This window comes from Thalassophryne amazonica, chromosome 5 (genome assembly GCF_902500255.1).
Source record: "Thalassophryne amazonica chromosome 5, fThaAma1.1, whole genome shotgun sequence".
NCBI classification, from domain to species: Eukaryota; Metazoa; Chordata; class Actinopteri; order Batrachoidiformes; family Batrachoididae; genus Thalassophryne; species Thalassophryne amazonica.
Genome location: NC_047107.1, coordinates 6,356,012 through 6,383,852, shown reverse-complemented (window position 1 = coordinate 6,383,852; position 27,841 = coordinate 6,356,012). Strand labels below are relative to the sequence as shown.

Sequence of the window (27,841 nt, the reverse complement as noted above, 5' to 3'; positions counted from 1 at the left end):
TCAGCAACACAGCCACTCAGTCCCAAATGCAAGCCACCTGGAAGGAAAAACAAAAGACAGAAACAAAAAGGCAGCCAGGCCCCCCAGCCATACAACAGTACCCCACCCTCACGGGAAGCCTCCCGGCGACCACACAAACCTGGCCCAGGAGAAACACCCCCCTCCAGGGACCATGGCTGGAAACCGCATCTGCATTCGTCTTCCAACAGAATGGTTGATGTCCTCTCCTCTGGCTGCATCCTTGCCTTTGTTTCAGTCACTTAGCACAGGTGTGGCCAGGAGTTCTTAAACCTGTGCGGTCAGCCTTTATCCAACCATGTTCGGTCTTTAGTCATAAAACAAAAAAGACAAACACAAACAACCAAAACACCCCCCCTCCCCAGGGGACCGTCCCATCAAACCCCGGGAAGAGGAGAAAAGAAAAACCCCAAACTTAAGCTTACAAATAAAAGTGCTAAAACACCCCCCCCCCCCCCCCCCCAAACGACATGTAGGGACCAACACCCCCCAGAGGACTTCCCGCCAGCTCCAGGAGTAATAACCACAGCCAAGGTCCCTCTGGGATCCAACGTCACCCACGGGGACTCCCAGCGCCTCCCAGAGGACCACTCGTCAACCCCAGGAGACGCCTCCCCTCATGACCAACGGACCCAGCCCCGGCCGTCTATGGCTAGATGGACCCACAGCCCTTTCCCCCCCAGAGGACACCACAGTCAAACCCTGACGGCGGAAACTGGGGGGAAAAACAAGAAGAGAGGAAAAAAAAAAAACATACAAACAAAACAACCCCAACCCCACCCCCTTGGCGCAGTGGAAACTGGAAGCACGTCCAGTGTCACCAACCGTGACTATACCCCAGAAGCCAACCGGGAGGAGTGGAACAGCGGTTATGGCAAACAGCACAAAACGGCACCACTCCTCCGACTTCTACACCAGCCACTAGCTGCGGGTATATCCCACTGCCCCAAACCTCAGCCACGCCGATGTCAGACGGCCAAAGGCGTGCTGAAGCCGGAGGTGGAACAGGGAATCAAAAAACACACACCCCCCCCCAGGTCCAGAGGTTACCCGGGAAACGCCCAGTATAACCACACTGCACCACTCCAGTAACGCTGACACTACGGCTCACCCGGCTGGAGCCAGAGGAGAAGAGAGGGAAGAAAAAGAAAATACACCAAACCCCCCCCCCCCCCCTCCCGGGTGCAGAGGCTACCTGGGAAATGCCCAGCACAACCAAACTGCACCCCTCCAGCAACGCCGACACTACGGCTCACCCGGCTGGAGTCAGAGGAGAAGAGAGGGCATAACACAAACAAACAAAAAAGAAAGAAAAAAAAAAAAACCCAAGTACCACCCCATCACCCCCCAGGGGACCGTCCCATCAAACCCTGGGGAGGTGAAACAAAAAGAAATAAAAAGAAAGACTAACAGACCAACATACAGTTGTTTGGGTCCTTTTTTTTTTTTTTTTTTTTTTGACAGAACTGCAGGGTCACGACCCAGACACTAAATAGTGTAAAACAAAAAATAAAATCCCACACAAAAACCAACTCAAAAAACACCCACACAAAATGAACTAACACAAAACAAATAAGTGACGTATACCGTTAAGCTCAAACAAATCGAACACACCTGTTCTAATTTAAGAGCTTAACGGTAATGTGACTAAGTCACCAAAAGAGGGAGCCAAAGTGCTAAAAATGAAAAAAAACCCTTTGGTGACAGAAAACAAATGAGCTGCATCTCCGTGCGCAGCTGTGTGCAACACACAACCAAAATGTGCTCAACTAAATAACGCCGGAGCTGATACAACAGACGCAGTAGTTATCTTTATCCGGGGAAACGGGGCTACAACTGTAACACAGGAAGCTCAGCGACCCGTGCCACAGAGCTCCGCCGTGCGCGTGCACCCATTACAGACACACTCTTGCAGCTCCCGTTTAAACCTCTTATCCGGTCGGAGCGTGACGCGAAGCCGTCGCCAGTCACACTCCACCACGACCCACGGATAAGGCACAACACAGGAACACGGCTGCAAGAGAGCACAAATCAGTATTCAGTAATGGGTCTCAAACACGCACCATCCGGGCGGAGAGCACCCGCAACTGATCCGGATAACTACTGAACGTCTGCTGCCGCCTTCCCGGCGCGTTACCGTCTCTGCTACCACTGGGTCCGTGATGTTTGGCCAGAGACTACTGTTATGTGTCGGACGCAGCTCGGAGAACTGACCAGCGTTTGAAGGACCCAGTATAAAATAAGCAGAGCACGGTACAAAGGCTAACTGAATTTAATACATAACAGTGATACAAAAAATACAAAAGAAAGTGCGGTCTGGCGTGGTGCGCTCCCAGCAGCGCTAACGGTCCGGAGCCAGAAGCTGTTCGGACCCAAGGACCCCGCCGACACCCCCCAGGTGGCCGCAACAAACCGAGTCTGTGAAAGAAGGAACCATTATGTGAGTCCACACTCTACACACAGAGAGAACACTTAAAGGTGTACAAACAGCAAACACTTCCTGGCTTGATTACTAATCAGCTTCCCAACCTGCAGGCATGGAACATCCAGTTCACAAAACTCCACTGCAGTGGAAGCCGATACATGACTAACATACAGCTCAATATAAAAAGGTGTGAGGGACACCACATTTACTGACTGTATAAATGTTAGTCACAAAATCTAACGTACCTCAGGAAGTGTGCTGACGAGCGTGAGACCTCACCCCCTCCTCTTTCACAGACCGTGCATCAAACCTGGACGTTCTCTGCATCCACTGATGATGAGATGGCTCCCGAGACGACAATCTCACCCGTCTGGTCACAAGGTCGAGTCTCTGGCAAATACACACTGTGCACTCCAGTCTTAAATGCCACCATGTTCCAATCCATGCAGATGCACCACAGCTGTGAGTCCTGACGAGCCGCAGGTGATCAGGGTGAGGTCCTGATAACCTCAGCAACACAGCCACTCAGTCCCAAATGCAAGCCACCTGGAAGGAAAAACAAAAGACAGAAACAAAAAGGCAGCCAGGCCCCCCAGCCATACAACACTTTCTTAGTTGTAGATTATAAAAAATTGATTATTGATTGATAATATAGCAATAGTGGATTGTTTAATAGTTGCATTGACAGAATAAAACAACACTTAACTAGTTACAGGAGAGTTGGTTTTCTCTGTAATGATAATGTTTATCATACACAGCTCTGTGAGCTTCAGCCTAATATAAGTAATAAAGCTCGTAGCAATAACGCCTAAAGCTCCAAAACTATACACACGTAAACCTAACAAATGTCTTAAAATAGTTCATTCAACACAAAACTCAACGTATCTACACACAAGCCACACCGTTATCTATGATTATATGCTGGAATAAGGGAGAGAACTCTTCAAATTATTGTTCATTATTATCACTTTACCGGGGCATTGCGATATCATAGATTTACATCGACGCTACCTGGCTATACCCGCCCGCTGTGTGTAAACAAATGACGTCATAGCGCGCAGCCCAAGAACTGTCCACAGATGGGGTAAAAAGCTGTCCGCAGAGGAAAAGATAAAAAGGCGAGAAGTGTGTTTTGGTCCCAATATGGATTTTCCGGATGATTTTCTCTTGGATAGTAGATAGTAGACAGTGAACAGCAGCCAATTAAAAAGCCAGCTTGATGAGGACGCACTGCCGAATTCAGAGAGCAGCGCGCGCCAGCCGACATGACAAAAGTTAAAGTGAGCCAACTTGTTATGTACGCATTACGTGTTGTGTATCTCAGTAAAGTGATAATAATACAATAACATGCTTTTGGAGGGCGATATGCATTTTCAGAGGCCCGGAGGGCGAATATCTGTCATTTTGGGCGACTGGGCATGAACGTCGGGCCTCTGAAAATGCATACCACCCTCCAAAAGCATGTTATTGTATTATTACTTTCCATTTCGTCCACAGCCTTTGAACTGGAGATTTGTGCAGTTTTTGAACAGTTTGTGCACAGGAAAGCATTTTTAGACAAAATTATGAAGCATGAAGTTGTGTGCACCTGCTTAAAGAACAGTGGAAAAGAGCATTCAGGAGCGGAACATGCAAGTGGTACTATGGCGCCCTGTTTTGTTTTGGGCTGGGGTGTTTGGCTGGCTTGGTTTTTGTTTTCTGTTTCTCCCACCAGGTGGTATGCATTCAGGACTGAGTGGCTGAGCATTAGGACCTCACCCTGAACACCTGAGGCTTGTTTTCACGTGCAGGTCATCAGGACTCACAGCTGTGGTGTATTTTGTCTTAATCAGAGATTGCTGCATTTAAACCTTGAATGCACAGTGTGTGATTACCAGAGACCCGACCTTGTGAGCAGACGTGTGAGATCGACATCAGGAGAACAATCTCACCATCACGGACACAGAGACCGCTCCAGGTTTGACGCCACAGTCTGTGAAGGAGGATTGGGTGAGGTCTCACGCTCTTCAGCACACTTCCTGAGGTAATTTGGTTTTGGTGACTTTTATGAAGTAATGACAGTGGATTTGGTGTCCCTCACACCTTGTGTTAGTGAGCTGTCACGTTATGCTAATTGTCTAATCAGCTTCTGCTGCAGTGGAGATTTGAACTGAGTTGTTCCGTGTCTGCAGGGTGAGAAGCTGATGTATAGATTTAAGCCAGGAAGTGTTTGCTGATTGCGTGCACCTTTGAGTTGTGTCTCTGTGTGGAGTTGGACTCACCTCATGTTTTCTTTCTTCACAGACTTGGTTTGTCGCGGCCACCTGGGGGGTGTCGGCGGGGTCCCTGGGTCCGAACTGCTGTGGCTCCGGACCGTTTGCGCTGTTGAGAGCGCGCCGTGTTTCCACCCCACCAGACCGCGGACTTTTTAGTTGTTTAGCACTTCACCCACTGTTATGTTTATTAAATTCTGTTATCTTTTGAACCGTGCTCTGCTTATTTCGTGCTGGGTCCTTTCAAACGCTGGGTCGGTGCTCCGACCGCGTCCGACACATAACACTGTTTGCTTCAAAGAAATTGGCCAATGAGATAACCAGTAATATCTAGAGATCAGTGGGCTGAACCAGGGCTTATAAGAAGCTGCAGGTGATGGAGAGCAGGTGTGGTAATCACCTCCGTGGAACGGCACCTGGAAAAACAGGAGGCGAGGGGTAGCGGAGCAGAGTACATACACACCAAGACCACACAACGATGTTAGTGGTATAATGCTCATGTGTTGCATATCTGAATAATCTCAGATTTTCAGAATATGTAACACATATTTTTGTAGAACACTGTATCTAGCAATAATTTGACTCTAAACTTAAAAAAAAGGAAAGCATTAAGAAAAAATCTTCTGATCTTGATTTAAAATACACTTTCATACATGTGGATGAACTATTTTGGTGCTAGAAATTTGTGTGTTTACCAAAGTCATTAGGTAACAAAGGTAGTGCAATACCATGAAGAAATTTGTAGATCAGTGAAAATATATAACTTCACATATTGAGTGATAATGCTGTCGTTCACTATATACTACCACATTTTAGTGATTTTGAGAAAATGACAATAAATAAGGACTCCATAATGCATATTGTTTCATTCCTTCCTTCCTTTATTCTGTCATCTAGTCATCTTTTCATTCCATCTACACTAATTCACATTTGTCAGATTCATAACCATCACTTATGTTGACTTCTATGCATTTATATAGCGCTTTTCCATCTGCATCAGACGCTCAAAGCGCTTTACAATTATGCCATTCATATTGTTCCCGATGTCAGGGTGCTGCCATACAAGGCGCTCACTACACACCGGGAGCAATAGGGGATTAAAGACAGGCGGGGATTTGAACTGAGGATCTTCTGGTCACAAGCCCAACACCTTAACCACTAGACCATCACCTCCTCTAGACCATCACCACATATAGACAAACAAACCCAGACACACCCGCATGCATACCTATGGACAATTTAAGGATTCCATTCCACCTAATCCGCATGTTTTTGGATGTGGGAGGAAACCCACGCAAACATGGGCAGAACATGCAAATTCCACAGGCGGGAATTGAACCCATAACCTTCTCGCTGTGAGGCAACAGTGCTAACCACTAAGCCACCGTGCTTCCCAGTATCAATTTCAAAAATCTCAAAAAGTTGAAAATCACTTCAAGTACATTACGTCCTTATTTTTTAAAACAGAAAAATACCGTGGTGCAGTCTTCCAGTCATTCTGTGGAAGAGCTCGACCTCTGGAGGGCTGTAGGGTCCAATCCCAGCATGCACTGGGGGAGCAGTGCATTGCATCCTGGGCAAACTACTGTTTTTTTGTTTTTTTGTTGTTGTTTTTTTACCATGAAGTTTCTAATCACAGAGGTTTTTATTGAAAATATCCAACTGAACTGCAGTAGATTAAACTTTAGAAGAGGGTAAGTTCAGGTGAAGAGATGAGAAAATACTTCATGAAAATATTTCATGTCTTTAACACAAGAGTTTTCCTTTTATAATTCTTGCCTTGTGACATGACAAAGCTCTGTTGGGTAAAAATAATTCTTCCTGTCCTACTCTACTGGCTGAGGTAAAGGTTTTTCCCCGGTGCAGAGGCGTGCACTCTGAGTGCCCGTTCAGATTGATGCTTTGCAGCTGCCTACTATACCTACTATACCTACTTCTATACCACAAATAACTTGTGCAGAGGGATTCATGATAATTTTGAAATAGTCTAACGTCCACTCACTTTAGTCCCAGAAATAAACAGGCACTCTGATAAATCAGCTGTTGCGCTGTGCTGCACACGTCTGTGCCAAACACTCACATAACAGTCACTTGACACTTTCTCTACAGGTCAAAAAATATATACAAGTCAATTAATAAATTAAAAAATATACAATGTTAACTTAATTTCTCTCACTAACTCAGCTGTATGCTGCCCGCTTTCTAAATCCACTGAAATCAGTGGTGCAGCCCTGATGGTTCAGGGTGAGTCGTCGCTGTGCATCTATTTTGGAAAACTAAAAAAAAAAAAATAATAATTGACTACATGTCTTTTTTCACATCTAATTCCTGTGTGGAAGACTGAATAAGAATTAAAGTGTTTTCCTGTATTTGAAATGGCTGTTCTTCCTATTTTTGTTGAGATTACAAACATTTTCTTCCCGTGTTCTGTCAGTAAAAAAATGTTCTGCAGCGAAGTCGTGAAGGAGGAGGAGACAAACTCATGTGACTTCTCCAGCTTCTGTGATTGGCTGTGAGGCACATATCAACTTGTAGGAGGGTCCATTCTAAAGGTGGCAGTTTGCAGTGTTGTATAGTAACGAAGTAAAAATACTTCAATACTGTATTAATTATTATTAATTCAGCTTACTTTCACTTTTACTTCACTACATTTACGATCTTAATTGCATACTTCTACTCCGATACATTTTCTATGCGCCATGCCGTTACTCGTTACAAAAAACACACACATACACACAAAAGTCGTGTTTTCACCCAGAGATACCACTGATTACTAGTGACTGCAACGAAGTCAGGCTGATTTGTCATGAGGCATGTCTGGTACGCTTTTTTGCAGTTGTGCACTTGCGCCCTTGTTTGTCAGGAAAATGATCATTTCTCTACAATGATTACAGACCTGCAGCGCGGCTTTGCTTTGAATCTTGAACCAATCGGAGCAGTGATTCGCAGGTCGAAGCAGTGCTTCGATCTATGATTTGTGGATTTTATTTTGCTTTATCCTAAGTTTTTCCCACTAAAACCCTGAAGCGCATATGTCTGTGAGTAATATTTATTATTTTTATGTTAAACTGACCTGTTCTGGTCTTCTGAAACAGTTGATAGATGTATTTTATAACTTAAAAATGGGACTGATGCTAACACGTTAGCATATCTATGGTGTTTTCAATGTTAAAGTTAGCATTAAGCTGTTCGCATCAGCACGTTTTGTGTTGATTTCTTTTCTGTATAATTAATGGCTCAGCGTTCGTTGTCGTAAAAGAGTCAAAATGTAATTTTTTTAATTTATATTTCTTCATATATTATAGCAACAACAATAATAGTCTACATAATAGACAATAGTCAGTAATAATAGACTAATAATGTTACAATACAATTTTAGAGAAAGAGACAAAAAGAACATAATGAAACAAAACACAACAGAAACGATAAAACCATGTAACAATGAAAATAAATAAATACATATAGAAATAAATGTGTTTCCTGTGAACACCTAGTGAGTAGCCTACTCTCATTTAGGTTTTGAAACCTTGTTTCTGAAGTGTTTTTGTGTGATGTGCACAATTTTCAGTATTTTGACTAATACTACCAGTCATTTACAAGCCCAGATAAACTGTTATTTAAAAAAATCAGTCCGTTTTTGATTATTAACATTTACTTGTACTTTTACTTTCAATACTTGAGTACATTTAGTTGTACATTACTTGTCATACTTAAGTACAATAAATACTAGATACTTTAAGACTTTTACTTGAGTAGCATTTTCCTTTTTTTAATGGGTATCTGTACTTTTACTTAAGTGTGATTTTCCGGTACTTTATACAACACTGGTAGTTTGTAGGTTCAGGAAGTGTTGGAGTGAATATGTGATGTTCAGTCACTAATCTATTAATGGAAACATAATGAAGAACAGCTGGACGAGCCTGCGTGTCCATCTACCTCAGAGGGTTAAGACCAGCAGTCTGCAGCAGCTGATCATGTTCTGGGTTGGTCCTGCCCCCCTCCAGTCAACCCACTGGTGCCGCCTGTTTGTGTGTCTCTTTAGTCATTAATACTTCACATGAGCACGGCATGAACATGAAAGCATCCTTCATCTTTGTGTATTAGCAGTGTGATTAAAGCAGTAGCCAGATGGTTAAAACGGCACGTTCTTCTGCCTGTGTGGGTTTTCAGTGCTTCTGATCAGATCCACGTCAGCCGAGTGTTTAGATTTGTGGCTGCTCCCTCGGTTAACCCCTGAGGGCTCTGGGATGCGTCTGTCTCTGTCTGTGCCCTTTAAAGGTTACATTCATCGTAAGCAAGCCCTGAGTAAACAGACGGACTCACATTCTTCTGTGAACTCACAGAGGTTATGGTTCCCAGCAGAGCTCCACGTGGATCTCAAACACCATGTGCCATCAGGACAGGAAGCTGCTCCACATCTTTCAGAGTTAGAGCAAGGTTGTTGATTAAAGCTGAGAAGATGGCTGATGTGGATTTGGACCTCAGTGAGGACAACATTCTGTCACGGCCGGTGTGTTTGTTTGTGTGTGATCGTGAGGACGGGGACGGTCCATGTTTGTGTCATGTTTGAGTCATAACAGTGTTTTCTTTGAATCCTTACAGGACAGAGAGCTGAGGCCTGAGGAAATGGACGGTAAGTCTGACTTCTGTTTTGTCAGAAATACATTTTTAGCACTGTGTAAGGCTGTAACATAACAAAACGGGGGAAAAGTGAAGCACTGTGAAAACTTTTCGGATGCACTGTTTACACGCTCTGAGTGAGAAATGAATGAAACCAACTCCATCTGTCCATCGCTGCAAATTCAGCTCAAAAAAGACAAGTCTGGCTTCTTTTTTTAAGCGCAGACATTTATGCTGAAGATGGTCTTGTCGGTTACAATATGTTCTTGTTGTTTATTCACTTCAGTTTGACTTTAGGGAGAATTTTTGAAAACATAATAAATTGGAAATATACAGGTGCATCTCAAAAAATATCATAGAAAGTACAACATTTTTGGTTGAACATTCTGAAAAGGAAAAAGGTGATAAAAAAATAAAATGTGTCAAGCATTTTTTTAAAATGTTGATAATTACAGCCTACAACTAAACAAAATACAAAATAGGAATCGCAAAATATTCAAATTTATGCAGTATAAATGGCACTAATCTGTCAGTCTGCTACAGTACGCACAACCACGATCACTGGTAAGACTGCTGACCTCACAGTTGTCCAGGAGACACCCACTGACACCCTCCACAAGGAGGTTCAGCCACAGAAGGCCGCTGCTGAAAGCTCTGGCTGTTCAGAGTCCTGGATCAAATTCATGGAAAGTTGACTGGAAGGGAAACATGGCTGCAAAAGATGCGCAAGTAACAGGGATGACTTCAGCCTGAAGAAGATTGTCAAGCAAAGCTGATTCAAGAACTTCAGAACTTGAGCTTCACAAGGACTGGACTGAGGCTGGACCCAGAGCATCAAGATCCAAGACGCAGAGACGTGTCCAGGAAATGAACTAATTCCTCATATCAAGCCACTACTAAGGCAGACGCAATGTCAGAAACACCTTACCTGGACTAAGGAGAAAAAGAACTGGACCTTCACTCAGTGGTCCAATTCAATTTCAATATATTGCATTTATATAGCATCAAATCACAACAAACCTGCCTCAAGGTGCTTCACACAAGTAAGGTCTAACCTTACCAACCCCCAGAACAAGCACACAGGCAACAGTGGTCAGAAAAAACTCCCTCTGATGATGTGAGGAAGAAACCTCAAGCAGACCAGACTCAGTGGGGTGACCCTCTGCTTGGGCCATGCTACAGACACAGTTGACAAAACAAATATACAGGAAATTTGTTTGGTGTACAGGACAGGAGGCCTGCAGAAGAAGACACCACCCCCATCTCTGGATGGAGCCGCACCTCAAACAGAGAGAGACAGAAAAAATAGAATCAGGCGGCAGAAAGACAACAAATACAGTGTAATTTGTCAGCATTAAGCAACAAGAAAAACAGAAGAAATATGAAGGTGATCACCGGCCACGAGCCCTAAGATTTACTAAAAAAAACCCAGACTTCAGATAAAGTTGAGGCTGCGGCCCGCTCTGTTTCCTAATAAAATGAATTTAAAAGGGTAGGAAGCAAAATAACATACTATGCCTGTATGCTAGTCATATGAAAGGGAAAATAAGTCTGTCTTAAGTCTGGACTTGAAAGTCTCTACAGAATCTGACTGTTTTATTGATGCAGGGAGATCATTCCACAGAACAGGGACATGATAAGAGAAACCTCTGTGACCCGCAGAATTTTTATTCACCCTAGGGACATAAAGTAGTCCTGCACCCTGAGAACGCAGAGCCCGGGCCGGTACGTACGGTTTAATTAGGTCAGCTAGGTAGGGAGCGACTAGTCTGTGAACAATTTTATAGGTTAGGTCCATAATAGGTCCAAAGTCCTCTTTTCAGATGAAAGTAAATTTAGCATTTCATTTGGAAATCAAGGTCACAGAGTCTGGAGGAAAAGGGGAGAGACACAGAATCCAGGCTGCTTGAAGTCCAGTGTGACATTTCCACAGTCAATGATGATTTGGTGCCATGTGCTCTGCTGGTGTTGGTCCACTGTGTTTAATCATAGTCATTGTAGCCACCCACCTGAAGATTTTAGAGCACTTCATGCTTCCGTCTGCTGACAGTCTTTATGGAGATGCTGATGTCCTTTTCCAGCAGGATTTGGCACCTGCCCATAGTGTTAAAACTACTAGTTGTTGACCATGGTGTTACTGTACTTGATTGGCCCCATAGACAATCCCTCACAGACTGTCTATGGGGTACTGAAAATGAGAAACACAAGACCAACAATGCAGACGAGCTGAAGGCTGCTATCAAATAGCAGCTGATCAACATATTGATTTATTCTGCCTTACAGAAACCTGGTTACAGCAGGATGAATATGTTAGTTTAAATGAGTCAACACCCCCGAGTCACACTAACTGTCAGAATGCTCGTAGCACGGGCCGAGGCGGAGGATTAGCAGCAATCTTCCATTCCAGCTTATTAATTAATCAAAAACCCAGACAGAGCTTTAATTCATTTGAAAGCTTGTCTCTTAGTCTTGTCCATCCAAATTGGAAGTCCCAAAAAACAGTTTTATTTGTTATTATCTATCGTCCACCTGGTCGTTACTGTGAGTTTCTCTGTGAATTTTCAGACCTTTTGTCTGACTTAGTGCTTAGCTCAGATAAGATAATTATAGTGGGCGATTTTAACATCCACACAGATGCTGAGAATGACAGCCTCAACACTGCATTTAATCTATTATTAGACTCTATTGGCTTTGCTCAAAAAGTAAATGAGTCCACCCACCACTTTAATCATATGTTAGATCTTGTTCTGACTTATGGTATGGAAATAGAAGACTTAACAGTATTCCCTGAAAACTCCCTTTTGTCTGATCATTTCTTAATAACATTTACATTTACTCTGATGGACTACCCAGCAGTGGGGAATAAGTTTCATTACACTAGAAGTCTTTCAGAAAGCGCTGTAACTAGGTTTAAGGATATGATTCCTTCTTTATGTTCTCTAATGCCATATACCAACACAGTGCAGAGTAGCTACCTAAACTCTGTAAGTGAGATAGAGTATCTCGTCAATAGTTTTACATCCTCATTGAAGACAACTTTGGATGCTGTAGCTCCTCTAAAAAAGATCTTCACTTAGCCTGGAAAAAGAGTCTGTTGCTCTATAAAAAAGCCCTCCGTAAAGCTAGGACATCTTTCTACTCATCACTAATTGAATAAAATAAGAACAACCCCAGGTTTCTTTTCAGCACTGTAGCCAGGCTTACAAAGAGTCAGAGCTCTATTGAGCTGAGTATTCCATTAACTTTAACTAGTAATGACTTCATGACTTTCTTTGCTAACAAAATTTTAACTATTAGAGAAAAAATTACTCATAACCATCCCAAAGACGTATCGTTATCTTTGGCTGCTTTCAGTGATGCCGGTATTTGGTTAGACTCTTTCTCTCCGATTGTTCTGTCTGAGTTATTTTCATTAGTTACTTTATCCAAACCATCAACATGTTTATTAGACCCCATTCCTACCAGGCTGCTCAAGGAAGCCCTACCATTATTTAATGCTTCGATCTTAAATATGATCAATCTATCTTTGTTAGTTGGCTATGTACCACAGGCTTTTAAGGTGGCAGTAATTAAACCATTACTTAAAAAGCCATCACTTGACCCAGCTATCTTAGCTAATTATAGGCCAATCTCCAACCTTCCTTTTCTCTCAAAAATTCTTGAAAGGGTAGTTGTAAAACAGCTAACTGATCATCTGCAGAGGAATGGTCTATTTGAAGAGTTTCAGTCAGGTTTTAGAATTCATCATAGTACAGAAACAGCATTAGTGAAGGTTACAAATGATCTTCTTATGGCCTCGGACAGTGGACTCATCTCTGTGCTTGTTCTGTTAGACCTCAGTGCTGCTTTTGATACTGTTGACCATAAAATTTTATTACAGAGATTAGAGCATGCCATAGGTATTAAAGGCACTGCGCTGCGGTGGTTTGAATCATATTTGTCTAATAGATTACAATTTGTTCATGTAAATGGGGAATCTTCTTCACAGACTAAAGTTAATTATGGAGTTCCACAAGGTTCTGTGCTAGGACCAATTTTATTCACTTTATACATGCTTCCCTTAGGCAGTATTATTAGACGGTATTGCTTAAATTTTCATTGTTACGCAGATGATACCCAGCTTTATCTATCCATGAAGCCAGAGGACACACACCAATTAGCTAAACTGCAGGATTGTCTTACAGACATAAAGACATGGATGACCTCTAATTTCCTGCTTTTAAACTCAGATAAAACTGAAGTTATTGTACTTGGCCCCACAAATCTTAGAAACATGGTGTCTAACCAGATCCTTACTCTGGATGGCATTACCCTGACCTCTAGTAATACTGTGAGAAATCTTGGAGTCATTTTTGATCAGGATATGTCATTCAAAGTGCATATTAAACAAATATGTAGGACTGCTTTTTTGCATTTACGCAATATCTCTAAAATCAGAAAGGTCTTGTCTCAGAGTGATGCTGAAAAACTAATTCATGCATTTATTTCCTCTAGGCTGGACTATTGTAATTCATTATTATCAGGTTGTCCTAAAAGTTCCCTAAAAAGCCTTCAGTTAATTCAAAATGCTGCAGCTAGAGTACTGACGGGGACTAGAAGGAGAGAGCATATCTCACCCATATTGGCCTCTCTTCATTGGCTTCCTGTTAATTCTAGAATAGAATTTAAAATTCTTCTTCTTACTTATAAGGTTTTGAATAATCAGGTCCCATCTTATCTTAGGGACCTCATAGTACCATATCACCCCAATAGAGCGCTTCGCTCTCAGACTGCAGGCTTACTTGTAGTTCCTAGGGTTTGTAAGAGTAGAATGGGAGGCAGAGCCTTCAGCTTTCAGGCTCCTCTCCTGTGGAACCAGCTCCCAATTCAGATCAGGGAGACAGACACCCTCTCTACTTTTAAGATTAGGCTTAAAACTTTCCTTTTTGCTAAAGCTTATAGTTAGGGCTGGATCAGGTGACCCTGAACCATCCCTTAGTTATGCTGCTATAGACGTAGACTGCTGGGGGGTTCCCATGATGCACTGTTTCTTTCTCTTTTTGCTCTGTATGCACCACTCTGCATTTAATCATTAGTGATCGATCTCTGCTCCCCTCCACAGCATGTCTTTTTCCTGGTTCTCTCCCTCAGCCCCAACCAGTCCCAGCAGAAGACTGCCCCTCCCTGAGCCTGGTTCTGCTGGAGGTTTCTTCCTGTTAAAAGGGAGTTTTTCCTTCCCACTGTAGCCAAGTGCTTGCTCACAGGGGGTCGTTTTGACCGTTGGGGTTTTACATAATTATTGTATGGCCTTGCCTTACAATATAAAGCGCCTTGGGGCAACTGTTTGTTGTGATTTGGCGCTATATAAAAAAATTGATTGATTGATTGATTGAAAGCATCCTGGACTTCCGGAACATCTCAGCAGGTCCACAGGCTGATCGGCTCCATGCCCCACCACAATGATGCAGAATATCATAGATATCATGCATCAATGGAATATCATTCAAAAGGAGCCACAGCAAAAAATAAATCCTTTTTTCAAACTTTTTCAAGCCAAGGGCTATTCTACCTCAATAAATAAGTCAATAAAGTTCTCTCAGACCACCTAACTCTCCAAATACCTTAAAACAGAAGATCTGTTTCCTGCTCCAACAGAACTTTACACATTACAGCTTTTTAACTTTTTAGTTAGAATATGATTTTAATTTAAAATGTGATATTTTACCAATATACTCACAGACCACTAGGGGTCACTCATGGACCACAGACCACTGTGAGAATGGTTGCACTAAAGTCATAAATCTAATCTGATGGATACTCAGGAACTCAGCTATAATCCACACATCAGTGAATCTAATAAGGTGAAGCCAAGCACCAGGACTAGGTGGCGCTGCTTAGTATGATTCACATCCCTTTAAGACAAATGACTCCTGAGTCCAAAAGAAAATCATACAGCTCAACTATTCGAGCATTACTACAGCGGCACTCATTCAAGTGGATCCTTCTCTGCCAACAACCCAGCAGATCTACATCTATTAGATCTATTGTATCTGGACCAAACTGGCATTTGACTGGCATTTGTAGGCGGTCCCACCACACCTGTCCCCGCCCCCTCTTTCATCAAAGTTTGTTCTGAAGTTCTGGAGTTGCTGACAAAAACATTTTACCTTTTAATGTCAACAAAGGGAACTGATTCTTTTTGTAACAAATACATTTTGGAGTTACCATGGCAACAGCAAGGACTTGTGTATCTGGTAATATATTTGTCATTGTCCAACAGAATTGCGGGATGCCTTCAAAGAGTTTGACAAGGACAAAGACGGTTTCATCAGCTGTAAGGACTTGGGGAACTGCATGCGGACAATGGGCTATATGCCCACAGAGATGGAACTCATCGAACTGAGTCAGCAGATTAATATGAACTGTAAGATGACCGTCAACTAGCACCACTGCTACAGATGTTGCATCAGAACATTGAGGTCACGTTCTTTTCCAAACCTGTTTCTCTTCAGTGGGCGGACATGTTGATTTTGAGGACTTTGTGGAGTTGATGGGTCCAAAACTGGTTGCAGAAACCGCAGACATGATTGGAATAAAGGAGCTAAAAGACGCTTTCAAAGAGGTAACATTCAGTCCTGCTGTCCGATACGCTGTTGTTGGTTTTAGTCCTTATGTATTTGTCATACTTTGTCTCTATCAGTTTGATACCAATGGAGATGGCGCCATAAGCACCTCTGAGCTCCGAGATGCAATGCGGAAGCTGTTGGGCCAACAGGTAAGAAGATATTTCTTTACATTGTCATATTCTCAGTGGTTCCTGTAGACTGCATCATATACCAAAGTCTCTGTATGTATGTTTACTCTGCATGACTGGGGTGAGGCCTGATCTTTTATAGACATTTCTGACCATACCTGAGTGTTGGCCAAGTGGTTAGTGCACTTGTTTCCAGAGGAAAAGGTTGCTGGTTCAAGACCACCCCTGCCCATTCTGTATGTAATGTGGAGTTGTGTCAGGAAGGGCATCCTACATAAAACTTGTGCCAAACTAACATGCAGATCCACCTTGGGTCCTCTGTGGTTGACCCCAAGTGAAACAAGTTACTAATTACCAAAATGTTGATAATGTTCTTGCAGTCAAATCGATTTGTCATTGGCCGATCCTCAAACATTTCACCAATTCTGACCTAAGCTGGAGTTATTTTGTTCACACATAGATAAAAATACGGTTGTGGGGAGATGATTACATACGCTCATCGTGGGCATGGATGTCATGGTAACTTTGGGTTTTAATAATGTCTTTGAGCTGTTCTTTTGTCAGGATGGAAAGATTGTACAGCAAACATCATGAAGGACATACGAGGTCTATTAGAAAAGTATCCGACCTTATTATTTTTTTCAAAAACCATATGGATTTGAATCACGTAATTTATACATCTGGCAATTTATACATCTGTGGTGGCACCATCAGTGCTGAAGGTACATCCAGGTTTTGGAGCAACACATGCTGCCATCCAAGCAACGTCTTTTTCAGGGACGTCCCTGCTTATTTCAGCAAGACAATGCCAAGCCACATTCTGCACGTGTTACAACAGCGTGGCTTCGTAGTAAAAGAGTGCGGGTACTGTCCCAGCTTTTTTTAAACGTGTTGCAGACATCCATTTCAAAATGAATAAATATTTGCACAAAAACAATAAAGTTTTTCAAGTTGAACATTAGATATCTTGTCTTTGTGGTGTATTCAATTTAATATAGGTTCAAGAGGATTTTCAAATCATTGTATTCTGTTTTTATTTCCATTTTACACAACATCCCAACTTCACTGGAATTGGGGTTGTATTTAATCTGGGGTTTCTCCCCTGGGATATTTAAAAATTTGAACTGAAGGAAAGAGCAATCTTCTCATGTCTGACACACATGAACAAAGGGCTGCAGCACAAGAGCAGGCTAAATGCATATGAGTGCAGTTTAAATGCACCTCTGATACTGGGCTACTGAATAGGATTTAAAAACGTCATGCGCCTCCTTTATCCACCAAATGCAAGTATAGGTTTTATTTTTGTTACCAGCAGGACACGCGACTCATACCCAACACAGTGACATTCAAAGTCAGATTGACAAATATATAATCAGTGTTGCCACAGTTACTCTGAAAAAGTAATCCAACCTGATTACTCCTTGAAAACGTAATTTAGTTACTTTTCTGATGACTCAGTTTTAAAAGCAATTAAATTAGATTACTCGTTACTTCATTAGTTACATTCAGAGGCTGCCAACAGCCCCCCCCCCCCCAACAACTCAACATCAAAATGGTAACCTGTTTTGCCAGTACTCACTTTATAGTCAACCTTTCATAAATACTTGTTTTATAAAAAATAAATAGACATCTTTCTTGACCTCATATTTAACTGTTGACATTACTGTAACAGCAAAATTGACCATTTCTAACCAACATTATTTATAAATGTTAATGGAATTCTTTCTAACATTTTTCTAGTATTTAAATTCTTTCTAAATATCTTAGTCCTTGAAATTATTATTATTATTATTAGTAGTAGTAGTAGTAGTAGTAGTAGTAGTAGTAGTATACAGTCCAACTGTCAACCCCACTGAGGTCCTTCATCTGGGTCTCAACATAAGATCACTGTCCTCAAAATCACTGTTGATTAATGATCTAGTTATGGATCATCACTTAGATATTATTGGGTTATGTGAAAACTGGCTTAAACCTACAGCTGTCCTCCCCTTAAATGAGGGCTGCCCTCCGATGTACACATTTAGTCACATCCCTCATGATGCAAAGCAAAGTGGGGGTGTTGCTCTTATTTATAAATCTCAGTTTAGTTTATTAGTTGTTGGGGGTCATAAATATAACTCGTTTGAACATCTGATTCTCCACTCTGCCCACAATGCTACGTATTGCCAAGGTCAGAAGAATAAAAATCAGCCATATTACTTTGTCACTGTATATAGGCCCCCTGGCCCATACTCTGAATTCTTAGATGAATTTGGTGAGTTCATCTTTAACTTGTCAACTAATGCAGATAACATCCTGATGAATGGTGACTTCAGCATTCATATAAATAGGCCTTCTGATTGTGGATGTATTAGGATTCCAGCAGTGCATTCAGGATTTGATGCAAATTAGTGGAAATACCCTGGATTTGGATCTTGCATGTGGTATTGCTGTCACAAATATTTACATCATGCCTCTTGCATTGGTGGTCTCTGATCACTCACTTATTACGTTTACAGTTTCGCTGCTGTGTTTAGTGGAACAACAACCTTATTTATGTGCGGTGACACATCAACTCCTCAACTACGGCTGAACTCAAAGCTAGACTGCCTGATATCTTAGCTTTACATTTGGAAAATGCCCAATCAGTAGACAGTCTTGTTGATAGTTTAAACTCAGCGCTCATATCAGAGCGGAGGTGTGCTCAATCCATACCATCTGGGAGCACCAGGAGGCTGGGTGCGAATACGCAGACCCTTTTCTTCCTGGTTGACTCTTTCCGATTGTCCGTTAGCCTTTGGATGGTACCCGAAGGTGAGGCTGGAGGAGACTCCCAGCAGATGACAAAACTCCTTCCAGAACTGAGAAATAAACTGCGGGCCACAGTCAGAAACAATGTCCTGTGGAAACCCATGTAACCTAAAAACATGGGTTAACAATGCTTCAGCTGTTTCTTTAGTGGAAGGTAATTTAGGAAACGGCACAAAATGTGCCCTCTTGCAAAGTCGATCAACGGTGAGTATTACAGTATTTCCCTGGGAAGGTGGTAAGCCTGTTACAAAATCTACCGAGATGTGTGACCATGGTCATGGGACGGGTAGCAGTTGGAGTTCCTGCAGTGATCAGCTGGACTGACTGAGTGCAGTGAGAGATGTGATCAAGCTCATGGTCGTCCACGACATGCATCACCAGAGGACATGAGATGTGGTATAATTTAAGGTGCAGGGTCCTGGAGAGAGAGGATTGCCATAAATTAGCATCTGATCCCAGAATCAATGAACACTGGCACGGAACAGGAGGAATATTCAGAGATGAATTTGGCTGTGATCACATTCTGTGGAGTAACAAAAGAAATGGAATTCTGACTCACCCGCAGTTCTGATCTTGACTGCGCAGGGGCACCCCTGGATTGGCAATCAATGACCACATGCCCTGCCTGCCCACAGTAGAAGCAGAGGCCCTAGTCCTTATGGTGCTGCCGTTTCTTGGTGGTCAGCCAGGTGTGACCCAGCTGCATGGGTTCCTTTGTGGAAGTACGAGGAGGGCAGGAGACGGGAGGCACGCATCCCATCAAGGCCAGTCCGCCAGCTGGCGGTTGGTGCGGATAGCGAGCTCTATGAGCTCATCCAAGTTCTCCAGAAGATCAGTAACGATGAGTTGTTCCTGGATCTGAGCAGAGAGGCCCTGGAAAAACACATCTTGGTATGCCATCGGATTCCACTCGCTCTTCACTGCCAGGATGCGGAAGTTGATGGCATAATCGGCGACCCATCTGCTTCCTTGCCGAAGCCACATCAGGGAATGGGCTGCCTCTCACCCCAGTGATCTGTGCTGGAAAACCTGAAGAAGAGCGATCTGGAACACCTGGAGAGAGGCACATGCTGGGGACTGCCTGCTCCACTCTGCTGAAGCCCATGCCACTGCCTGGCCAGACAGGTGAGTTATTATGAATGCGATCTTAGTCTGATCAGATGGAAACATTGCTGACATTAACTCAAAGTGAAGTTCGCATTGGGTGAGAAAAGGTTTTGCGTCTCCAGACTCCCTTGAGAAAGTCTCAGGTCGAGACAGTTGGTTGCAAAAAATGGGAGCAGTTGTAGACGCTGGCGGGGCAGCACTCAGTCCCAGAAGTGATTGGTTGGTGGAGGCCGAGGCAGACGATGCCTAATGAGACACAGCAGCTACAAGCTGATCGATCTGCAAGCTCACAGAGGTTATGAAGGTGTCCTGCCATTTGGCAAGTTCGCTGATACCGGAAGACAGTGCAGTGAGGTGATCCTCCTGTTCCGCTAGCTGGCAGCTATGATGACGTACCACCAGCTGGAACTCATTCGAGTCTGCTGTGTCCATTGGTGGCCTGATCGTTCTGTCAGGAATGTCGGACAGAAACGGCTGGACACAAGTGCAGAACTCAACACAGTAGCTCTAGTTTAAACAGGCGTTTACTGAATAACTCAGTAAGGTCTGGTACACAGTGAGGCAGACCAAAAAGAGCAAACAGATCAGAATCATCAGGCAAAGGCCTGGTCAGTACAAACAGGCAGGTGGTGAAAAACACAACGTGGCAGCAGGATTTGAAAAAAACACAAACTCAGAGCTAGAAGTGAAGGCACAAGGTGCAACAATCAGGCAAATCACTAGTGCAACCAGTGGGGCTTAAATACACCTTGGTGATGAGCTGCAGATTGGAAACACGTGTGTGGAAAGATCCAGAAATGGGTGTGGCCCAGACAGAGTGTAATGCCCACCACCAAGCACCAAGAGATACAGCCAAGAGAGGTAGGGACAGACAAAGCCCAAGCAGGAAACACCCAGCCAGAAAAGATGCACAGACAAACTAAATTCAACACTAAGACTAAACTAAACTAAACATGGCAGACTACAAGACCAAAACACAGAACATGACAACTCAAAACTACACTCGACATGATTGCGCCACCTATATTAAAACCACGCCCTCCCAAAACACAGTCATCTTGGTTCAGTGATTACTTGCGTGACCTCAAGCATGAGGCTGGAGGTCTGGAACGAAAATGGTGCAGTTCAAAATGTGAAGTATTCCACCTCATGTGGCATGATGTTATCATAGACATGCACTACTGGCTACAAAGCAGACCCATTACTCTGATTTGATCAACAAAAACAAGCATAACTCAAAGTTCTTGTTCGACACGGTGGCAACACTTATTCATGGGCAACCACCTGTAAGTCGCTGTCCTTTTACATCACAAGATTTCTTGGATTCTTTGCCATTACTGAGGTATTACCTAGATTTACAGAATTTGATAGTATCTCACTAGGCGTGCTGACTCGTAATGTCTACAAAAAGCGCAACGTGCTTATTGTATCCTATACCAACAAAACTGTTTAAGGACCTGTGGCCCACTCTTGGGCCGAATGTGCTGGAAATTATTAATCTCTCATTAACCTCTTGATCTGTTCATAATACCCCATCACACATAGCTGGAATCACACAGAGTGGCGTCGGACTTATGAATTGGCGCACACCCGAAAGGATTCGGATTTCAGTTCCAAAATGTTCTGACAGCCATCTGCGGAAGTCGACACACTTGGTCAAAATCTGCCGGCGGCCCCAAGTGTGAAGCACATGTTCATAATTCTCTGTGCGGTCGAGATGGGACACTTATCTGACTGTGGTTCATGAGCAGTCTGAGGACCATCTAACTACAATTTACATATTCCGATGGTTGCAAAACACGATCCAAAACGATTTGAGCGTATATGACGGAACCTGGCACGGTATGCTTGCCGGTACGTCCACTATGTCCTGCACGTGCCGGTATAATAATGTCTACCCCCCCCCCCCCCCCTTTATCTTATCATGTCAACAGCGGCTAAACCGAAAGCTCTGTACACTGCTGCATGTCCATTCCTTCCCATGGGTTCCATAAATAATGTGGACTATTGTCTCCATCATAACACAGGCACCTGTGCCTCTCCATGCTGCACAGTTACACATCATTGCGCAGGCTCAGCCGGAAGGAACTCATGCATTGTAATAAATGTCCACCACCTAACTCTGGAGGAGATATCACATGGAGCTTGTGGTAGGCTGTTACACCATTAATACACATGCATCTTTTACCTCCAACAGTGGTCCAGGGGGGTTTCACAGACGAGGACATGAGGCCAGGACAGAATAGAATCCTCGCACCCAAAAGAAAAAAACAATTTCATGTGATAATTCAACCATCGCAGTGTCCAGAGTTGCGTTCTGCTGCTGAAGTGTGCCAACAAGAAAAAAGAAAGTTCCTTGGAAAGGCTCCGTCTGAGGGACTGTATGGCCCAACTGCCAGCAAACTTTGCCAGCAAACTGTCCACTTGTCTATGTGTGCCCCGTGTGTGCTTATTCTTGCTATTTGTGATGGGGGCTTTAATGTTTCAAATCTACAGTCAATCAATCAATCAATTTTTTTTTTATATAGCGCCAAATCACAACAAACAGTTGCCCCAAGGCGCTTTATATTGTAAGGCAAGGCCATACAATAATGATGTAAAACCCCAACGGTCAAAACGACCCCCTGTGAGCAAGCACTTGGCTACAGTGGGAAGGAAAAACTCCCTTTTAACAGGAAGAAACCTCCAGCAGAACCAGGCTCAGGGAGGGGCAGTCTTCTGCTGGGACTGGTTGGGGCTGAGGGAGTTGGGGCTTAAGAAATCTAATCTTGACCCTAAATCTAAATCTAATCTTGACCCTAGTGTATTGAAAAACTATCGGCCGATATAAAATCTATCATTCTGCTCTAAAATTATGGAAAGGGTGGTTTTACAGCAGCTTGTGGACCACCTTACTGAGAATAATCTTTTTGAACCACTGCAGTCTGCTTTTAGAAAATATCATTCCACAGAGACGACTCTCACACTCTCACGCATTCACAGAATGCCTATGACCCCTGAGGAACTCCACAGGTCATAGGCATTCTGTCATAGTTACCAATTTCAACAAAGTACGTCCTGTCCTCCAGATAGGACTTAAACCAGCATAGAGCAGTGCCTGAGATTCCAAACCTGTTTTCTAACCTCTGTCATGATTTGCCCCTGTTCTGTCCATGATCATTATGATTTTCTGTCAGTTTGTCTTTATTGGGTTCTTTTGTCTGCTTTTTTTTTTTTTTTTTTTTTTGATCATCTCTTTATTTTGCTTTGTCACAGCTGCTTGTTTTCTACTCATCACACTTCAGCCACATCTTGAGTTCCATTCTGGTTTGGTTTAGTCTTTGAATCACTGTCTTTGATTTTTGTTCATCATTGCTTTTGTCACAGCTTGTTGTTTTCTGTTCATCACACTCCAGCCACATGTTGAGTTCTGTTCTTGTTTAGTTTAGTTTTCATCCACTCTTTTTTGATTGTTTCATGATTGTTTATGTCACTAGTTTGATTTCTCAGGTTTACCACATTAGTCTTCGGTTGTATTATTTATGTCATTTCTGTTCTAGTTTTGGCCTTTGATTTTCTTGATGTCTGCTTTTCTATTTATGGTTAAGTATTAATCTTTTCTTGTCAAGAGTCCATGCATCCTTTGTCCATTAGTTCTTCTTGGTGTTGTTACTTCAGTATTGTTACTTTATGGTTATTAGTCCTGTCCATGTTGTCTGCACTCCCTCGTCTACACTCCCCTCTTCTGTTCTCATGTATTCACGCCCAGTTTCATTTGTATCTCTGTCTCCCTCTGATCACTGCACTCTCTTGTCCTGCACTTCCTCATCTCTGTTGACCTTGCCTTTGTCTCAGCCCTTGTAACTTTGATTGCCGTGCTCTGACCCCAGCCTGTATTTTTGACCCTTACTTTACACCTGTCTGTACCTTCACCTCTCTGACTGCCTTTTTGTGTACCAGACCCACTGCCTGAATCTTCGATAAAGCCTTTTATATCCTACCACCTGCCTGTGAGTCTGCATTGTGCCTCCTACTTCCTGCTGTGCCCAGCTCCCCTGAGAATCATGACAACTTCTAGAGTAAAATTACATGGTCCACTGTGTCAAAAGCAGCACTCAGGTCCAGCAAAACCAAAACTGAAGCTTTGCCTGCATCTGTGTTCAGGCAGATATCATTGTGACCGTGATTAAAACTGTCTCAGTACTCTGATACTTAGCTGACCTACATAAACCCTACATACTGGCCCGGGCTCTGCATTCTCAGGGTGCAGGACTACTTTGTGTCCCTATGGTGAATAAAAAGTCTGTGGGTCACAGAACTTTCTCTTATCGTGCCCCTGTTCTGTGGAATGATCTCACTGCATCAATAAAACAGTCAGATTCTGTGGAGACTTTCAAGTCCAGACTTAAGATGCACTTACATTCCCTTTTGTATGACTAGCATACTGGCATAGTGTGTGACCATGCTTTTTACTCTTTTAATTCATTTTATTAGGAAATGGAGCGTGCCGCAGCCTCAACTTTATCTAAAATCTGGGTCTATTAGTGAATCTTAGGGCTCATGGCCGGTGATCACCTTAGTATTTCTTCTGTTTTTCTTGTTGCTTAATGCTGACAAATTATACTGTGTGTAATTTGTCAGCACCTGTGTGTTTGCTCTGGGGTTTAGTAAGGTTAGACCTTACTTGTGAGGTGCCTTGAGGCAACTTTGTTGTGATTTGGCGCTACATAAAGGAAAATAAATTGAAATTATGCTGGGGGTTATGCGAGGCAGATGCAAAAAATGAAACATGTTTAATAGATGGGTAACTTTTCTTCCACAACATACCACCCGACCAACTTCTTCAACTCTCCCCCACTCATTGGTTTTGCAATGAAGTCCAGCTTTTGTTGTTTGGGTGGTTGAGGACCTCCTGGAGAAGTAGCCATGGCTTTGCTCGCAGCTCTCTCACCTTAGCACCAGGTGGTGCGATTAGCGCTTTATTGTTCTGTGCTGTGACTCCAAATGTTTTTTGTTTTTTTTTCAAATTTGACGTAGTGTTTTTGAAGCAAGATAGTATTTTGTTGACAGCACAGAGTATAATGAACCCTAATATTTGCTTTTGCTGACAGAAATTCAAAATAGTTGTTGTGAAAGTGTCGTGACACGGACCCACAACAGGGGGCGTTAATGAACGGACAATGGATAAGCCAAAAAGTAACAATTTAATGTTGTGAATCGCACAACAACGTACAGACAATAACAATATGGTGGACTGTCAATCATACACCAGGTGACGTGTGGGCAGGCTCGACGATAGAAGACGCCTGGAGAGAGAAGAGCCGGATTCCCACACAGCTTCCACCACCAACGGAGCTGAAGAACACCGGAGCCACCAAGCCCTGCGCCCCAGGTGGCCGCTGTCTTCAGCAGTCAGACCCGGTACTGCTGGCAGAGAACAGAGACAGTCCAGATGAGTGTGAGTTCGCACACTCAGTAATCCCACAGTCTGTATTAAGTAATGGAGGGAAAACCTCCACCTCCAATCACACACACTCGTGCAGCTCCTGGTCAACCACTTATCTGAGTTGGGGTGTGAGGCGAAGCCGTCGCTGTCACACCAAATGCCAATCCCTCAGATAAGGACACACTCCAGGAAAACGGCTGCAACAGAAGTTCAGGTTATTACACACAAAGTGTCAGTCAGCAGAGAAATTACCTGAATGGTAGTTGATTTCTCGGCAAGGAGGTGGAGTTGCAGTCCGGTCTTTGTAGTGGTGGTGATGGGTGACAGCTTGTGTTGATTAATGACAGCTGTCACCTCCAGCAAAGCCGACGCCCTCTCGTGCTTGAAGCCCGCACTTCAAGCAGGGCGCCATCTTGTGGTGGTGGGCCAGCAGTACCTCCTCTTCAGCGGCCCACACAACAATAGTGGCTTTATTTCCAACTACTAAAGGGCATGACGCTCTTATCCTTACGTTGTTTATGGTTTGGTCATTACATGTGAACTCTTCGCACATGTGACGTCACTCTGTGTTGGAAGAAGAAAGCAAAATCTAGATTTATACTATAAAAAACACAAAAATAATAGTAAAGCACAGGGACTTGGATGAGTAACTTTAATCTGATTACTGATTTGGAAATATTAATGTGTTACTGAATGCAGCCGGTCTACTCTGTGTCAGCGTCAGCCTGATGCTGTCAGATCTCAGAAGCTAAGCAGGGCAGGATCTAGTTAGTACTTGGATGGGACACCTCTTAGGAACACCAACAACTGTGTGTGTTTCTCCGGGTGAAATGGGAGTTGCGTCAGGAAGGGCATCCAGCGTTAAACTTGTGCAAGTTACCAATGCGGATCTTGCTGTATCCGCTGTGGTGACCCTGTCCCAAAATGGGAGCAGCTGAAATGACAACACACAGAGATTACTCATTACTGGAAAAACAAAAAACAAAAAAATGGTCAGTGTGGAATATGACCAACACAGTAATCATATTAGCATAAAGATTTTACTTAAATAAGGAATAAATAATTAACTAAACTCCCTGCAAGCAGGTGGTATTCAGTGCTCAGTCGGTATGATATGTTTTGAAGCTCTTTTTCTCCACAGGTGGGTCTGAAGGAAGCAGAAGACATCCTGAGGGACATTGACTTGAACGGTGACGGGCTCGTTGACTTTGATGGTAAGAGAGCTTTTAATCATCCCCATGCAGAACGATGTGCACGTGCTCACGTAGTGTCTCACGCGTTCTGCTGATGTCTTTTCAGAGTTTGTACGTATGATGTCTCGCTAACACTCTGAATGTGAAGCGTCATCTGTCTCTATACTTGACCAACATCGACAGAGGCCATGCTGTGATCTCTGAGCCATCCGAACCTGAACCACACTGGAACTAAAACACCGTGGACTTTATGGAGTCCACTGATAAGTATTCTTCCTGAAAAGTCTCCGGTTCAAATGAAAATTTGCTGTAGCCAAAATAATGATTGTGCAACTTATGTTTTTGGCACTTTATTTGCTACTAAATACCTTGTGTGTGATAGAATGTCTCGTCTAAACTGTTACGTGTTTTGCGTAAAGACGCCTCTGATGTACGACAAAGTCTGTTTGAATGTTTGTCTTTACATTTCGTTTTCTTGCACCACGTGCAGACTTCAGAAGTCGTAGTTTTATTGGAATGCTCTTGATGCTTCACCAAACATCATGTCTGTATTGTAATTATGTGAACGTCTGTGACTCATCACTGTGCCGGCCCAGTCGGGACAAAAGCAGATTAAAAAGATGGAAAGCAGAAGCTCTGAATGACCTTTCACAAGTATTGTTTGGAGATCTGTTGCAGGTTAACTCATATTTTGCACAGTTTTTTAGTAATATAATTATTATTATTAAAGTTTGACTCCAGATGTGCTTGTTGTTGCTACTGCTCTGCTTTGCTTCACAGTAAAAAGAAGCAGTTTCACAAAGTTTTTGGATGTTTCCAATGTTTAAATTGTTTGTCTTCAGCTTTGGGTAAAAATGAAAAATGTATCCTTTTGTACCAACCCTCACTGCCTTGCTCAAGATCATAAGAAGCCCGAGTCAAAAATCCCTACAGGATTTCAAGCTTGTAATTTTTTTTGTTGGTCCCTGTGAATTTGTAAAAATTCTATTAAAAACTTTGTTTGGGATTTTCTCAAACCTTTGGAAATATAAAATCAGTCAGAAAAAAATATAAAAAAATATCTTTGTTGAAAGATGAAGGTCTGAGTCTTCTGAGCTTTTGTTTTGGTACTTCTGGTTTTGAGTCCTGAAGGATTATTTATTCTCCATTCACGTACGTAAATCTGTCCTTGCATTTCTAATGATGTAAGGTCACTGCCCACGTGCTTACATTCTTCTCTACTTTGGCAGAGATGTTAAGTAATGTTAAGTAATGAGGGCACTGCACACGCTCAAAGGT

General features: G+C 43.0%; 1 protein-coding gene across 1 annotated transcript in view; it reads left to right on the top strand.

Moving 5' to 3' along the window:
• cabp1a (calcium binding protein 1a) overlaps window positions 1–27,589 on the top strand; it is a 127,938-nt gene extending 100,349 nt beyond the window's left edge. Inside the window, exons 2-7 of the mRNA XM_034169690.1 lie at window positions 9,298–9,328; window positions 15,575–15,718; window positions 15,807–15,916; window positions 15,995–16,069; window positions 26,512–26,584; window positions 26,670–27,589. Of these exons, the coding sequence (XP_034025581.1) occupies window positions 9,298–9,328; window positions 15,575–15,718; window positions 15,807–15,916; window positions 15,995–16,069; window positions 26,512–26,584; window positions 26,670–26,695 (459 nt within the window). The 3' untranslated portion in view covers window positions 26,696–27,589. The remainder of the gene's footprint in view (window positions 1–9,297; window positions 9,329–15,574; window positions 15,719–15,806; window positions 15,917–15,994; window positions 16,070–26,511; window positions 26,585–26,669) is intronic.
• The last annotated feature ends 252 nt before the right edge of the window (window positions 27,590–27,841 follow it).